This window comes from Notothenia rossii (assembly GCF_949606895.1).
Source record: "Notothenia rossii genome assembly, chromosome: 3".
In the NCBI taxonomy this organism is placed as follows: domain Eukaryota; kingdom Metazoa; phylum Chordata; class Actinopteri; order Perciformes; family Nototheniidae; genus Notothenia; species Notothenia rossii.
Window position 1 is genome coordinate 56901444 of NC_136901.1, and position 15475 is coordinate 56916918.

Here is a 15475-nt window from a genome sequence, read left to right on the forward strand (position 1 = left end):
CAAAATCTTACTGATAAATTATAATTTGTTTGTAATATATTGGATATGTTCACCTTGTATCTCACAGTTTATCCAATGGTTTAAGCTTCAGAGATGCATTATGTTAAACGTTTTTTAATGCAACACATAGGCCTACATGCTAAAATGTAAACAGTTGAACAATAGAGTGGAGTAACACATTATGCATTTGTATAGTGGAGTATAACTATTTGTTTAAATACTGATACTACAAGTAACTCAATATTGTATTTAAGTACAGTTTCTGAGTTTATTTACTGAGTTTCACTCCCCTACTGACTAAAACAGACATCCATGTCTTCAGGCAGGTAGGCCGTCCCCTGGTGGCTGTATGGTGTAACGTCACAAAGCCATACTGAACAAAGATGGTGTCAATCACAGCTGTGAGAACATAAACACTTTCATTGTTTTATTTTTTTGAACTAGTCTCGTCAGAGCAGCAGTTTTCGATCTTTGCGTCGTCAGGTTTGTATTCCGAGTTGATATTATCGTTTATTCATCTTATCCCTGGAAGCAAATCCTATATGTCTAGTGGGGTAAGCATGCTAACCGGTAGTTAGCAGCATGCCTCGCTCAGGGTTTGTTTTCTCCGCCAGCAGGCCTCTCTCAGCCGGCTACTATAGCTAGCTAACAAGCCAACAGTCTCTCCTGTCGACCGGTTGATAAAGCAAGCTAACAGTTATCACAATACTTCCAGTTCCAGCCCTGCTGTATGTGTGCTGTCTGCTCAGGTCTGCTTCTCTTCAGGCTGTTTGAATTGAGTAGTGACTATTGTCATGTAACTAACGATACTCCGCTAAAATAACGATATATATTTTTTAAACCATCATGTTCTTAAGTCATGATGCATAGCATGAACTACATCTTTGTGGACGTGTGTGCACTTTATGTAGAAATTAATGCAAATGACAGCAGCCTTCTCGCTTCCTCCCATTTAGGCGAAAATATGTATGAATTCAAAATAAAAAGGAAATGTTTAGTTTAACTCTTAACAAACATAAACATAAACTCATAGAAGACTACAATACAAAAAATACAAACAATATAATAAATAAGTAGGTGTGAAAAAGCATATTTAGAAGATTACATTATTTTGTCATTGCAGGTTTTTTCATTTGTTTATTTTCAGTAGAGTATGGGTCAAAAGACACGGCCCTATGGGACCCCAGTATTTAAGACTTTGTTTCTGTTTGAATAAGAGCATTTTCAACATATTGTTAGATTGTACAATTTTGCCAAATCTTGCAGTGTTCCATAGTCGCAGCCCTGCATTCCAAAAAAGAAGACGAATACTTCACCATGAGCTCAGATGATGGTGAGACCACACACACACACACACACACACACACACACACACACACACACACACACACACACACACACACACACACACACACACTCTCTCTCTCTCTCTCTCTCTCTCTCTCTCTCTCTCTCTCTCTCTCTCTCTCTCTCTCTCTCTCTCTCTCTCTCTCTCTCTCTCTCTCTCTCTCTCTCTCTCTCTCTCTCTCTCTCTCTCTCTCTCTCTCTCACACACACACACAGTCAGTGCATGGTGTTTAACTGTCCCTTTACCTGGTGCAGGTGAGATGGAGAACCAGGCTGAGCTGGAGGAGAAGACAAGGCTCATCAATCAGGTGTTGGAGCTTCAACACACTTTAGAGGGTACGACACACACGCACACGCACACACTTTTTTCCACTTGTTGTGTGGAACCCTCTGAGTTTAAAAATGAGCTTTCGGGCTATAATGAATTCAGCTTCAACAAGCGTGGTTCCAGTCAGTTTAGCAGGGGTTTCACTTTTTCTGGGTCCAGGAAGAAGCTGCTCTCCCCCGCAATCAGTGTTGGGCAAGTTACTTCCAAAATGTAATATATTACATATTACTCTCTTTTGAAAGTAATAAGTTACATTACAATATTACTGTCTCTGAAATGTAATGAGTTACACTACTTTTTAGTTACTTTTGAGTTTCTTTCAACAAAATAACCGCAAAAGAATGGCTAGGTATTTGACATGCTAAAATGTAGTTTAGTGCAGCTCATTATACATCCAGTGAAGTATAGCATAACAACTGTGTAGGCCCTTAAGGCTACTAACAACTTGTATTACATGGCTTAGTTGAATACTCGATTCTGATTGTAAATTCTTAACATGTGACACGTTGTTAATACAGCAGTACAGACCGCTGTCAAGGACTATAAGGAAGGTTGCTAAGGAGGATCAAGAAAGAGAAAGGAAAAGAGGTTAAAAGATGGAGCGCTGGACGTCAGATAAATCACCAGAAGAAGGCAGACAGGAAATAAACAATAACAGGGCACAGAATGGGCTCTGAATTTTGTTTAGTATATGGCCATGTACAGGCCCGGTTCCAGAACAAAATGCCTCAGGGTGCATCTGAGATTACAGGGGGCGCAGCAGTAGTAGGTTTACATGAGCAATAGTGGCCGGCAACAGCAATGAAAAATAGCATTGATGGTCCCCAATGAACAGATTATGGCATTTGTTATGTTTTGAAACCAAGCAAGTGAGAACATTTCAAGTAAGTTAAAAGTGCAACCCTGAAATATTTCATATAGTCCAAAGTGGACTATGGCAAAGAAAAGCACAAAAGCTTAAAAACTGTACTGATAAAAAAAATGAGAACATATTGTAAATCAAGGCAAATATTATTTAAACCAGCTCATGGTTTGAAATGGCAAACATTGAAAAGCAAAAGTATTAAAACCATGTAGCCTACTACATCATCACCTTGGTCCCATCATATACTCTAGAAAGAGAACATTTAATGTGCTTGAAAACTGGATCACATCATCATGTGAGGTTGACTTTATGACCTGGAGAACATTTCAGCTGCAACATCAGCTCGTTGATAATAAGCTTGGGATATGAGATATTTTCTTAGCCATTCGTGGTGAAGGCATCTGTGCTATTGTATGCATTATTTTCGACCCAAAATTTCGACAGGCATGGCAGAATATGGCACTATTTTTACATTAATATTCTAGCCCTTGTCTATTTGTATACCACGAGCTGCAAAATGACCGCCTAACCCCACTTTACAGGCGGGTACTTGTTTAGATATACCTGGGCAGGCTCTGTTTTGCCGTGGTATCCTGGCAGCTGCGAGCCGCAGAGGGGCGGCGTAGTTTCAGGCGACGAAGACTGCTGCTCCGGTGGCGAGGGCGGCGAGTCAGGCGGGAGTAAGCTAGTGTCCACAACGGAGGGAAACGTGATGTCCCCATCTGACCTGTTGCTACTGTCTGCAGTAGATGCAGTGTTGCTGGCATTTAGTGATGGTTGCTTTAACCATTTTCATATAAATGATTACCCACAGATATGTATCACTGCTGTGGAAGCACTTTGGAAATGATGCACGCGCAGCGGAGCAGGTCACGCGCACCTGGCACAATTTGTTGTTAGTATTTTTCGCTCCGTTCTCTTTTTTGAATAGAGGGTGCATAACATTCAACTGCCCCGAAGATCCCGACGCGAAGCCTGAAGAGTAAACACACCAGGTTTACTAATCTACCCGCACAATTTGTCTGGTGTCGGAATGTCTCGCTATGTTAGTACATTCTTAAAAAACAAAACACCATTTAATTTCGGGTTAAAATGTGTTGTAACTGCGTTACTGAGCATTGTAACGGGTAATATATTACCCACAGTTTTTCAGTCAGGCCCCCCTTGCGTAATTGGACATATTTTCGAGCCCCCCCCCAACCCGGTTCCCACCGAGATTGGTAGGATTAATTGTATATAGTTGTATAAACATTACATTTTCTCTGCTAATAATAACAAGACACAAAGATCCAACTATAATTTAACATTTTATTATGGATTGAACATGAACGAAAGTGCTGCTAATGGCAAATGATCCTGAGCCACTGTGAAATAATGTCCTTTTTTTAATGAAAATATATTCATCAAATTTTACTAAGTACTATTTGTACTCCAGGTTGCAGATAATCACATCACTGTTCCATTTCTATTCCACACATATCCTACCTATCAATGACTTGTGTGTAAGGATGGGTATCGGTAAGATTTTAACGGTACTACTATTCTTACCGATACGGTACTTTAAATTAACAGTATTTTTATCGGTTCTTTTTGTTATTTTTTAAGGTAAAACGTAACAAATTGGAAACATAATTAACATTGCTTTATTTAATCTATAGTGTGGATTATGGGCTGCTAGCACACATAACATACCTGCAGTGGTCGTAGTTACTACGTAGATTTACTCAAGTACTGTACTTATTTTGAGGTACTTTTTGCTTCTTTGTAATTCAACTCCTCTATAATTCAGAGGTAAATGGTGTACTTTTACTCCACTATATTTATTTAATATCTTTAGGTACTTTGCCGATTTGGATTATTGATGTGATAATCAATACTTAAATCAGACTTTAGTTACACCTGAAATGGACCAATCTGCACAATGACTACGTCACGTCTGAATATGATGCCTTTTGGCCAGATTTCTTGTGTTTCCGCACTTACACGAAAACACTAATGGCAAACAAGCATTGTCCTCATCGAGCCTTGTAGATTGTAACTTTGGAACGCTCCGTTCTCTCCGTCCCAAGCAGACCTCTGTGTGCACGGTGCTGCAGCTCGTCTGTGAGCGAGTTGCCCCGCAAACAGACGAGAGAGAAAAAGAGAGAGATTTCCCCACCGACCACGTTAGATGTCAAGCGGAGATCTATGCCTCATCAATCATACTTTCTTGATTTGGGCATTGTAGCTGGAAGGCTTGTCGTGAGTTCATCCACTTTTCTTTTCAGTTCCGGCTGTCTTAAAAACTTCTCCATTTTGTTGATTTTTAGAGCAACCAATGTTTGTTTACAACTTCTTCCCAAGCTTCACACCCCCCCCCCCCCCCCTGCAAAAAGCTCTGCGCACCCCCCTATAGGGCGCACCCCCAGGTTGGGAGCCACTGCCTTAACCTTTTGTAAGTCATGTTTGCAGTCTCTGAAGCCTTTAGCTGTAAACATTACATGTATAATGCATGAGCCTTAAACCGTCTGCATGGGAAACAATACACAGCAGCACCTTTCAAAGAGTACTCAAGCCAGGGTCTATTTTGGTACCATGCACTGGCAAAACGATGTTTTAGTACGATTTGGGAAAATCGTTTTTGTTTTATCCGCGCAGAGGATATCTGAAAATACACAGCTTAAATCTCCAAGATCAGGGTTGTGAGAAAGGTTTATGGCCCGTCCACACAGCGGTGTGCGTTGACGCTTCACCATTCACTTTGAATGGGGTGACGTCACCTTTTGCCGAACTGCATTTTGGGAAGCGACGCGTTGCTGGCGTTGCTCGCTTCAAAAGTTCAGCAATGTTCAACTTTTGGCACCTCGGCAGACGCGTCAGCCTATGAAATCCCGTTTATTCAAATCTGCCAGTACAAGCGCTAGCCAATCAAACCGCGTGTATGCTGGGAGAGACTACGCAGTTCATTACCTCATATTCCAAAAAATGGAGGAAAAATTCATTATAGCGGTAGTGAATCACCCGGTGCTGTATGATCAGTCTCTGTTCATCTACCGGGATACAAAACGGAGGAGCCAGGCATGGAGGGAGGTGGCATAGACAGTGGGTGAAACTGGTAGGTTTTTGCCTGTTTGGAGAGTTTATATCCAGTTTACTTAGTTTTAACATTGCTATTGCTTTATATGTCGGGGCGGGAGATTCATGTGATTGGTTGTTGGTCGCGTTGCTCGCAAAAAATCCCCAAGCTTCAGATACGCCCACCGCCAAGCGTCAACGCACGCCGCTGTGTGGACGGGCCGTTAGAGATGAATAACTGATGCCAGGCTCTGTAAAGGCGACTCGGGGGGCCCGGTGCTGATGGAGATGGAGGGCCTGAGGAGCCTTACTTGTCCCTGCTTCGTTTGCTAGCACGGGTTTAGCCTCAAAGCTAGTCCCTGTTTCATTCTACAAAACGGCTTGTAGTAGCTAGTTCTTGTCGTGTGGCTGCATATCTGCATTTGTTTTTTTTTGCTGGTAGATCACTATCTTCCAAGAGAAATATGAATGCTTAAATCTACGAAGCTAGCCAGACGTTTGCTGCTTGACTTCATGAAAACCTCAAAATAAACTGCTCAAAGCCAGTCTCCTCGATCACCACCAGAGGGGGCACTTAGACCAATGTAATCCAACACCGAGCATATTCTTTCTGACTTTCATCCCACAATAAAACATTATATCCCATGCACTAATGTTGCAATACAGTTTAATACAAAAAACTTAAATCCGATCAAATCATAACAGACAAATCATAACATACAAATAATAACGCTGACTTCTCCTGAGAGGGCAAAACTCCTGACCCATGATGCTGGGTCTGGAAAATATCTGAAGGAGATTGTATAAGAACTTATAAATTGAATTGCGGCGCTGAGAGACTGCTCTTACACTGAGCGATGTAATTATGATGCGCCATGGGTCATTACTGCCGTGAGGAAACATCATTTTTATATGACATACCAAAAGAGCATCTACAGTTTGACCTTGTGCGTTATTATCATGTTGATTCATGGGGGCTTTATACACATGGACATCAGGGAACAATATTCTATTCTATATTTGACTTAGCTTAGCTACATAGCTTATGGGCCACCGCCCAACTCGTTAAAACAACACAGCTGGTGATTTGATCTAATCATTTTGCATTAATGGGCATAACTTTCATTGTCTCATTATTGAAAGGCTGTCAAAGAAAAGAAAGCACCCTTCTCTCTTTGGTTTCTCCCACTTAAGACGCAAACAAATAAAGGCGTTTAGTTTGATTTTCTACTACTAGCTGCTCAACAGGTGCGGTCTGTGGGCCTATGTAAACGATGTGGTATTTAATTGAGATAGTTAAATATTGAAGTGATTAAGGAGCTCAAAAGACTTGCCTGCCTAATGTTAATGTCTGGCCTAAGCAATCAAAGAAGACAAAGCAACACGTTTGTTATTCAGGTTCATATGAAGGTTAACGGAATCATGCATGTGTTGCCGTAATGACGATCAATATTGAGCTCTTCCAAACATAACGTTTTGTTACACCTTTCCATTCATTAAAGCCAGCTTGAGCTCCTAGTGAAGTGCATTATACAATGTCTTGCAACCCTTTCCACTGCTAAGATAGTAGAAGAAAGTAATAATGAAAGACGCCACATATATAGCAGGTGATGGTCAAAATAACATTGTTTGAAAGAAGAAGTAATGAGTGCAAAGTCTGCTGTTTGAGATGATTGTTTATGTGGATCCCTCTTGTTTTATTAAGGGCACATGATCAACAATAAAAGCAATGTTGCTTCCATTCAGCTGTGTAACATTTCTGTGTGTGTTCAGACCTGTCTTCCAGAGTGGATGGTGTCAAAGAGGAGAACCTGAAGCTGAAGTCGGAGAACCAGGTTCTGGGTCAGTACATTGAGAACCTCATGTCTGCCTCCAGTGTGTTCCAGACCACTGACACCAAGAGCAAGCGGAAGTAAGGAGAACCTCTGAGAGGCCAGGAGGAGAACACCCCAGCCTGATGGATTATTCAAAGACATTTGAAGGGCTTTGAAATAAAGTCACTCATGGAGACCATCACAATGACTGTTTACAGGCCACACTGATATCCATCTGTACACATGGGCCAGGCCAGACTACACAAAGTGAAGCCTCAGTGAAGGAACGTCCTACAGGCTACATAGAACCCCACTTACACAAGTAACATTAGCATGAAGAAGCTCTGTTGCTAACATGGATATGGCTATCATAGCAGTAATGCCAGCTTTGCTTCATCATTAGTAGAATGGCTAAGTGCTATCAGCTAACTATGCACCCTTAGCCTACAGTGAGCTTTCCTTACTGGGATATTAACCATTCTCCATTAGGGCTGGACCATATGGAGAAATCAAATGTCACTATATTTCCGATTTGAATAGCTCAATATTGAAGATACTATATTGTAGGGTTGACCTTTAGTGCTTTCACAAAATATTTCAACATGGGAATTTTGATAAATAATCAGTAATTCAGATATAATGGGTAATAGGTTAAAGCTAATAATAGAACAAAAATACAACAAAAAGACAATTGTTAAGTATAACTATATCAGAAATGTAAGTTATAATCTAGTAAATAATAAAAAGATATTGAGACTATATTAAAATATTGCCCAGCCCTATTCTCCATTTGATGATACCCCCGTTCATTCTGTTCAAATGCAAAGTCAGCTCAAACTAATGCTGCCCGATTTGGAAAGAATAGTCAAGTCAGCAACTATTTTGACTAATATTGAAATGTTGATAGCAATGACAATTTTCAACATTATTAGCAGGGCTGCACATAACTGGTGCGCAGGTGCGCATGTGCACCCCCTGCCAAAAAAGAGCACCCGATCATTTGAAGGCGCATTAGCGCACCAACATTGAGAGAGAGAAAAGAGGGATGAGAGAGAGAGAAAAGAGATGCGAGTTGCATAAGAACTGGTAAGACACACACACAGACTTTACTTGGGCGGGCCGCCCAGGTATATCAACGGCCGCCAAAGTATAATTCGCGAGCCATTTAGGTTTAATTGTTTTAATCCTTCCACGAGCACCACGGCATCTGTGATCCCTCGCTCTACCCTTTGCTATCGCCTGAAGGGTCTGCTTTATTCGCTCCGCACAGTAACCCTGCTGCGTGCTCACTGGCGCACCTCCCCCCCCCGTTCATAAAGTCAAGTACCCCTCAAAAGGTCCGGTTTATTTCATTTTAAGGATGCACACCATGCAACATCTCCAGGTGCTCCTTTGAGAACCAGGGCAAAAAAGTTATGTGCACCCCTGATTATTAACACTGACAGTTAAAAAATATATTAGTATGATCATCTCAATCTTTATAAGAAGATCTGTACCAAACCAGGATTTGTTATTAAGTCTGTCACAGCCTTTAGCCAACACCAGTTGTCCATTTGTATTCAAACTGAAATAATGTATTGTGTGTGTGTTTACCATTAAACTGGCAGATTAATAAATACATCAGATAAATGATCTGCATCCAAACACAAACAAACACATGTCATGTTACATTTGTGCAATGTTTACATCAGATTTGACTAATTTAATAAAGTGAGGAACATTTTTGATGAAATGTGTGTGAGGTTTCCTGAGCTGATCAGAAGATATGCCTTCACAAGTATATGCAATTCTTGTTTGAAGAAACCTACGTGATGACACAGTTTGTACAGTTCTATCAAAACAAACACTTTTAATCCCTATCTGATGGGATCATATTTGGATTTTGGGGAGTTCAAAACCAAAAAACAGGATTAGGATCACTTTGATATCCGATCAAATCAGGAAATCCAATCCAAGCTTTAATCTGGATCAAATCTTCAAAACGGGTAGTTCAAACCGACAACACAGGATTGGGATCAGTTTGATCCCAAAAAATTTGATTATCCTGATCCCACCAGAGGGGTGGGTTTCCAGGGCCCAGGAGTTCAAAACTTTTAATCTCAATCAGATCCGATCCGATTTTGAAATCCCATTTTTTGTGATCCAGGATCAGACAAGGCGGCCAGATTTTGTCCCTGGAGTTCAAAGCAATTCAGGATAGGATCAGCCTGATCCAGATTACGATTTTTCAAGAGGACTAGATCCTGAATATCAGTGCTTTAATCCTACCGATCGCCATCTAGTGGACATGAAAAAGAATACAAGGAAGACAAGAGACCACATTGCAGAGACATCTATAATGTTTAATTATATTTTTTTATTTGAAAGGTGATGACAGGTGATGGACTTTTTTTTTGTTGAAGATATTTTTACTTTAATCTAAATTACATTTGTGATTGACAATCGTTGCTGTGATACTTGTATGAGCATAAACATTTATGTCATCAACATTTGGTTGAAAACAAAATAGGCCACCACAAACGTGAGCAAAAATGGAAAAAATAAAATGTATTTCCCATCAAGGCTAAAAATTGTGTATTATTTCAGTTAACAAACTTTGCCATCTTATTTAAATTGAAACATATTTTAAAATAAATTGTACAGTACATTTTGTCGGTTTGAACTACCCATTTTGAAGATTGGATCCAGATTAAAGCTTGGATTGGATTTCCTGATCTGATCGAATATGAAAGTGATCCTAATCCTGTTTTTTGGTTTTGAACTCCCCAAAATCCAAATCTGATCAGATCAGATAGGGATTAAAAGTTTTGAACTCCTGGGCCCAGTGGATTACCAGATCAAAATGTACTGTACAATTTATTTAAAAAAATGTTTCAATATAAATAAGATGGCAAAGTTTGTTAACTGAAATAATACACAGCCTTCATGGGAAATCAACATTTTCATTTTTGCTCACGTTTGTGGTGGCCTATTTTGTTTTCAACCAAATGATGATGACATAAATGTTTATGCTCATAAAAGTATGTAATTTAGATTAAAGAAAAAATATCTTCAACAAAAAAAAAAGTCCATCATCTGTCATCACCTTTCAAAAGTAACAATAGCATCTCGCCTTGCACCACCACTCAGTCTCTCAGGGAAAGCCATAGGTGGGCCTAGATCATCAGCAGGTGCGAGGCTATGGGGGATCATCAATGTCAGAGAGGGGGACTCTGCGATGGACAGCAATATTGTGTAGCATAATACAAGCCAGTGTTATGCAGCATGCTCGTTGGGGTTCCACTCTCAGATAGTTGAGGCATGCAAAACGCCTCTTCAGTACTCCATTCAAGCGCTCAATGGCACACCTTGTTCTTCCATGGCCGTCGTTGTAGCGCATCTGTGAGGGAGTGTTGGCCGTGGGAAAAGGTGTCATCACCCATGGAAGGAGTGGGTAGGCACTGTCGGCTAATATGACTCCATCCGGCCTGTTGGTTTGGAATTCAGCGAACAACCGGCTCTCTGAAGATACGTGCATCGTGGACTGACCCAGGCCATCTCACAACACAGTTGGTGATGGCAAGGTCAGCATCTCCCACAAGTTGCACATTGATGCTGTGCCTCCCTTTCCTGTTGACATATTCCCACTCTCATCAGAGTTTTCTGATCCTGGATCACAACAAATGGGACTTCAAAATCTCAGCGGATCTGATTGAGATTAAAAGTTTTGAACTACTGGGCCCTGGAGATAGGAGATGGATTTGACTGAATGAAAGCAGCAGTGGTTGAAAGTAATCAATTTTATAATAATTTTTCGGGATGGTGAATTTTTGTTGAATTTATCCATTTTGTGTTACTTCATACTTCTGCTTTGCCCCATTTTGGAAGGAAAGATAATACCATTTAGTCGATAAACACCTTATCATTGAAACAGAAATGTCAAACATTCTCTGTACATACGAGGAATTTCTTCAGAAAACCATACCTTTTGAGCTGACGAAATATTAATATTAGTTCAGTGTCACAGTATCACCTCAACTCCAAGATACAATTCTTACAAAAATGTGCCCATTATCAACAAAAAGGAAAATTAGCATGTTATTTTTTGTTAAAGCTACAGGGAACCACTGCGGGGGGGGGGGGGGGGGGGGGTCAAGAGTCACTACTGTTTTCAATTTGTGCTGAATCAGGTCAGTACCACAGATATACTACATGATCACAGACAATATTTCCAGAGACTCCATAGACTTCCTTTTTGTCTTTTTGTTAGTGAGAGCTGAAGATGGACCATGTACATTCCCACTGCTGTGACATCATGAATAGTACTTGCTCCCCATTGCCAGCTCAGTATAGAAGTGTATCGCTGCCATTGTCACAGCCACAGCAGGTATCACAATGTGTATTTCAGGCTTATAATACACATACCATACTTGCTAGTAGAATTCCATGTTCCTTTTTCTCTTTTTACATAGGATATTTGCTAACAAGTCCTTTAATAATAGATCCTGTATCAGGAACCCGTGTAAAAGTTTGTGTTGTTGTCATTGAGAAGTTCTTAGCAAACATGTTTTGCTGTTTGGTAAAAAAGTGAGATGAAGTAAAATTATCTAAGACAAGTTGGTACTGGAAATATTTATTTCCATTTTTATTTATATAATATAATAAATTACTTGAGCTTGTCTGTTTTAATTACAAGCCCTAAGGCAAGTGGAATGTCTTTAAACAGCGCTTCTGAGACAGAAATGTGGCCAATCCAGTCAATCCACCAGGGCAGCTTTAGGCCCTTCATGTAATCCTTGTGAACGAAAGTCTTTGTCCAGCAGGGGCAGCAGTCTGCTCAGGTGAAGCAGCGTGTGTGTGTGTGGTTTCCTCTTTGCTGCCAACATCAAACTTGAATCAGGATCTGAAGCACAGGAACAAGAGGGGGTGTCAACAATCTGAACCTCTGTGAGACAAAGAGCAGCTGAACGTGATGCTTCCCCCCTAGCCTCCCTCAAACCACTTCTCTGAACATGAAATAAGAGGCTTGATAATGGTGTTTAATTGTTTTTTAACTGATGAATATCTAACTGGAAATTAAAGCTCACACATTCAATGATGAGAATGAAAGTGGAACTTGTTTCATTCAGTTCTGAGGAACTCTTCTTTTATTCGTGGCTATAGAGGCATACTAATAGCAGCGTCACTGGAGAAGACACACAAGTTGGACAAGTTGTTCTTCGATTAAATCCAGTTTTGTAAGAATAACAGCATCATGAGCCCAGCTCCACACTGTCCACCATTGTTGTTGTTGTTATTTATTCTGGCGTTGCTGAGAAATGCAGTAATCCTGACGTGGCTTCTACAAGACTCAGGTTGGTGAAAAGCAACCTGCATACTAGCACTAGCACAGAACTAGAACAGAAGTCATTTAAATGGAAAAGGGGTATCTGTTCCCATATGGAGGGAATTTGGAAAGATCCTGGCTATATGTTCTAATGAATAAGTGTCCATGTATGTATCAGGCTGTCAATGTGTTTCTATGTGTTTAATCATTTCATATAACGCTTATGTTTAGTTTTTATAATATGCACATATCCTTCACAGCGCTGTTGTTTAGATGGGTGGTGTATATAAGAACACACACATGAACACATGCTCTCAGACCTCGCTCAGCAGAGCCCAGACGTCAGCGTCAGAGTGAACCAGCAGGCGGAGCGCTGAGATCGGCTGCAGTGATTCTTCAATGTCCCCCGCAGCTAGCCCGTCCACAAACGCACCTGCAACACAGACACGCACAGCTTTGAACTTCTTTCGCTGAAGCATCATTTCCTAATCTCCTAATATTTCTATTTTAAAATGTACAGGTGCCAACATGAAATGAATCTATGCTTGTAGTTTCAGAGGTGACATGCGTTGGAGGCGTTGGTTAGCTTATTACATCATTCAATAATTCAAATGTCATGATATCTGCTGAACACATGATTCTACTGAATATAGTGGTGCAGGAATGAGTCCTAATCCTTAGTTGGCATTCTGGACTTCTAGGCTTCGTCGCCTCAAAGCCAAAACATTTAAAAACTGGTTATTGGTTTGATTTCAGACATAAGGTTGTGGTTAACAAAAGGTATAGAGATGTTCACCTTTTGTTCGACAATGTAAACTACGTCAGTAAACACCCCACAGGTGAAAGCCTGAAGCTTTTACCTGTCTTTATAACTGTTTTTGCTAACAAGTGGCTAAATGAGACTTCTAAAAGTCATCTTGCCCAACATTAGCCGCCTTTAGCTTAGCAGTGTTGACATGAAGTCATGTGACCGTGCTGTAGTTCCTTTATAACCTAATGCTTTGACTTTTGCGATTGCATTTAAGCTTCGGCTATGATAAAAGTGGTGTTAATATGAAAAAAGTGTCCTTCTGAACAAAACGAAGAAGTATGATGAATATGTGTTTGCCACACATCTTATTTGTTTGCAGTATCCCAAAATCCAATGGAAAAACCCCATTACTTTTAATGGAGCGATCCCTTGCGATGCTAACTTCCAGGTCGTCTCCAAAAAGACTCCAACGCTGCAGAACTCTATATGTGTGTTGGTGACATACATGCATGTGTGATGACTTGATTATTTGTATTATAATGTGTATTTAATTAGAAATATTTACAGATTATGATGAAACCCTTATAAGATTCTCTGTAATAAGAAGGCGAAGCAGCCACCCGTGTGTCTCGTGCTGACGCCTGAAGGAAGAAAACACAACAAATCATTATTTATAATTTATTGATTATTTTGATTGTGTAAAATATGTATTTTTCAATTATTATTATTATTATTATTATGAGGGTTTCCTTTTGGGAAAGACTGCCACACGTCCCCTCTTCTGTACCTGCTCAGTTTCTGTAGCTGCCGTCTGCCTCTTATTTATAATAAGAATATAATATGTGAAACCTCGTGGTTAATAAAAAGCTAAAAACTGGACAAGGGAAGGGAATACAGTTACCTTTTTTGTATCCTATAAAGTAATCCCCTTATATGTAATCAGTTACTCCCCAAGCCTGCCTTTGAGCATGCATTGTCTGCCAGAAGCTGTCTTTGTACCACTTCTTTTTACATGTATTTTGTATATATTTTCACCTGACATCTTTCTACATCTGGGGTAAACAAACGTAGCCGTTAGCTTTTAGCTGCCATTTTCTTTGCCAACCGTGGAAACACCAGGAATATCATGGCTGTCAACACAGAGCACAGAACTATAGTTGTTTTAAGTGGGATTCTAAAATCTAACTTTAATTTTTTCTTCATCTGTATCTACTTGTCTTATCGCCTGTATCTATTTGTCTTTCATCCTTTCTGTATAACTAATGCAGTTGATGTATTGTGATTTTAAGGATGTCCATTAATATCTGGCCGGGGAAAACAGCTGCAAGTTAGCAATGTTTGCTTAAGCTGCCCCATTTACTGTTGTTTGTGACAGTTGATCAATGGGGACTGTCCACGACATTATAAACAAATAAACTCAACTAAACTTCTTAGGTTTTTATCAACCAAACTGACGTGATACTGTGAGCATGCTTTGTCTCAGTCTGACCTTGTGGCTATCAGACTTGCTAATCCTGCTTCAGATAAGAATGTCACTTCTCACTGAAATCAACACAGCTCACACACACGGTGCCGTGTTCCTATGCAATTATCATCTATTAATAATTAGCCCACATTCCAAGGTCACTATTCGGCTCTTCAGAAGATGTAGATATGCACAATATAAAGAAACCCAATGCATTCTAGGAACATGAGAAGATCCTGGGCTATCTCTCTTGTTTAAGTGGATTCTGTAGTCCACATTCCTGGAGTATAGGTGTGCCTATCCTGATCTGGGTGTGTTGGAAACATTCAAAGCAGGAAGACCGAGTTCCAGTTCCCATGGTATTATACTGATAATATACATGTGACTGTCAGTAGTGTGGATAATGTGATAAGATATGAATACAAAACTGATTGTAGAGCAGAGAAAATGAAAGCCATAGGAATACTATAACATGTGGTAGTGATGTGAGGAAAAACATGTTAGTTCTTGGGTGACAGATTATAAGAACGCAATGTTTAAAGTCTA

At 40.1% G+C, this 15475-nt stretch overlaps 2 protein-coding genes across 9 annotated transcripts in view; one reads left to right on the forward strand and one right to left on the reverse strand.

The window, feature by feature from the left end:
- Positions 1 to 332: 332 nt before the first annotated feature.
- Positions 333 to 9140, forward strand: LOC307032569 (short coiled-coil protein B-like). 3 transcript variants are annotated; one of them, XM_079670649.1, is made up of 4 exons: positions 333 to 483; positions 1267 to 1333; positions 1603 to 1683; positions 7368 to 9140. In XM_079670649.1, exons 2-4 carry the CDS (start codon positions 1318 to 1320, stop codon positions 7508 to 7510), a joined length of 240 nt encoding a protein of 79 aa, XP_079526775.1. In that variant the 5' UTR covers positions 333 to 483; positions 1267 to 1317; the 3' UTR covers positions 7511 to 9140. The 3 variants fall into 3 exon arrangements, with proteins under 3 accessions (XP_079526775.1, XP_079526774.1, XP_079526776.1); XM_079670648.1 differs by having other exon boundaries at positions 338 to 401; XM_079670650.1 differs by lacking the exon at positions 333 to 483 and adding an exon at positions 501 to 749.
- Positions 9141 to 9779: 639 nt separating this feature from the next.
- Positions 9780 to 15475, reverse strand: part of LOC307032568 (alpha-1,3-mannosyl-glycoprotein 4-beta-N-acetylglucosaminyltransferase B-like) — a gene marked incomplete at its 3' end in the record, with an annotated part of 85983 nt that continues 80287 nt past the window's right edge. For 3 of the 6 annotated variants that reach the window (XM_079670646.1, XM_079670645.1, XM_079670644.1), the window contains 3 exons: positions 14030 to 14105; positions 13034 to 13146; positions 9780 to 12290 (listed from right to left, as the gene is read on the reverse strand). In XM_079670646.1, the coding sequence (XP_079526772.1) occupies positions 12273 to 12290; positions 13034 to 13146; positions 14030 to 14105 (207 nt within the window). Of the gene's footprint in view, positions 12291 to 13027; positions 13147 to 14029; positions 14106 to 15475 lie in introns of those variants that run through there. The other 3 variants (XR_013806303.1, XR_013806302.1, XM_079670647.1) reach the window with 3 other exon arrangements.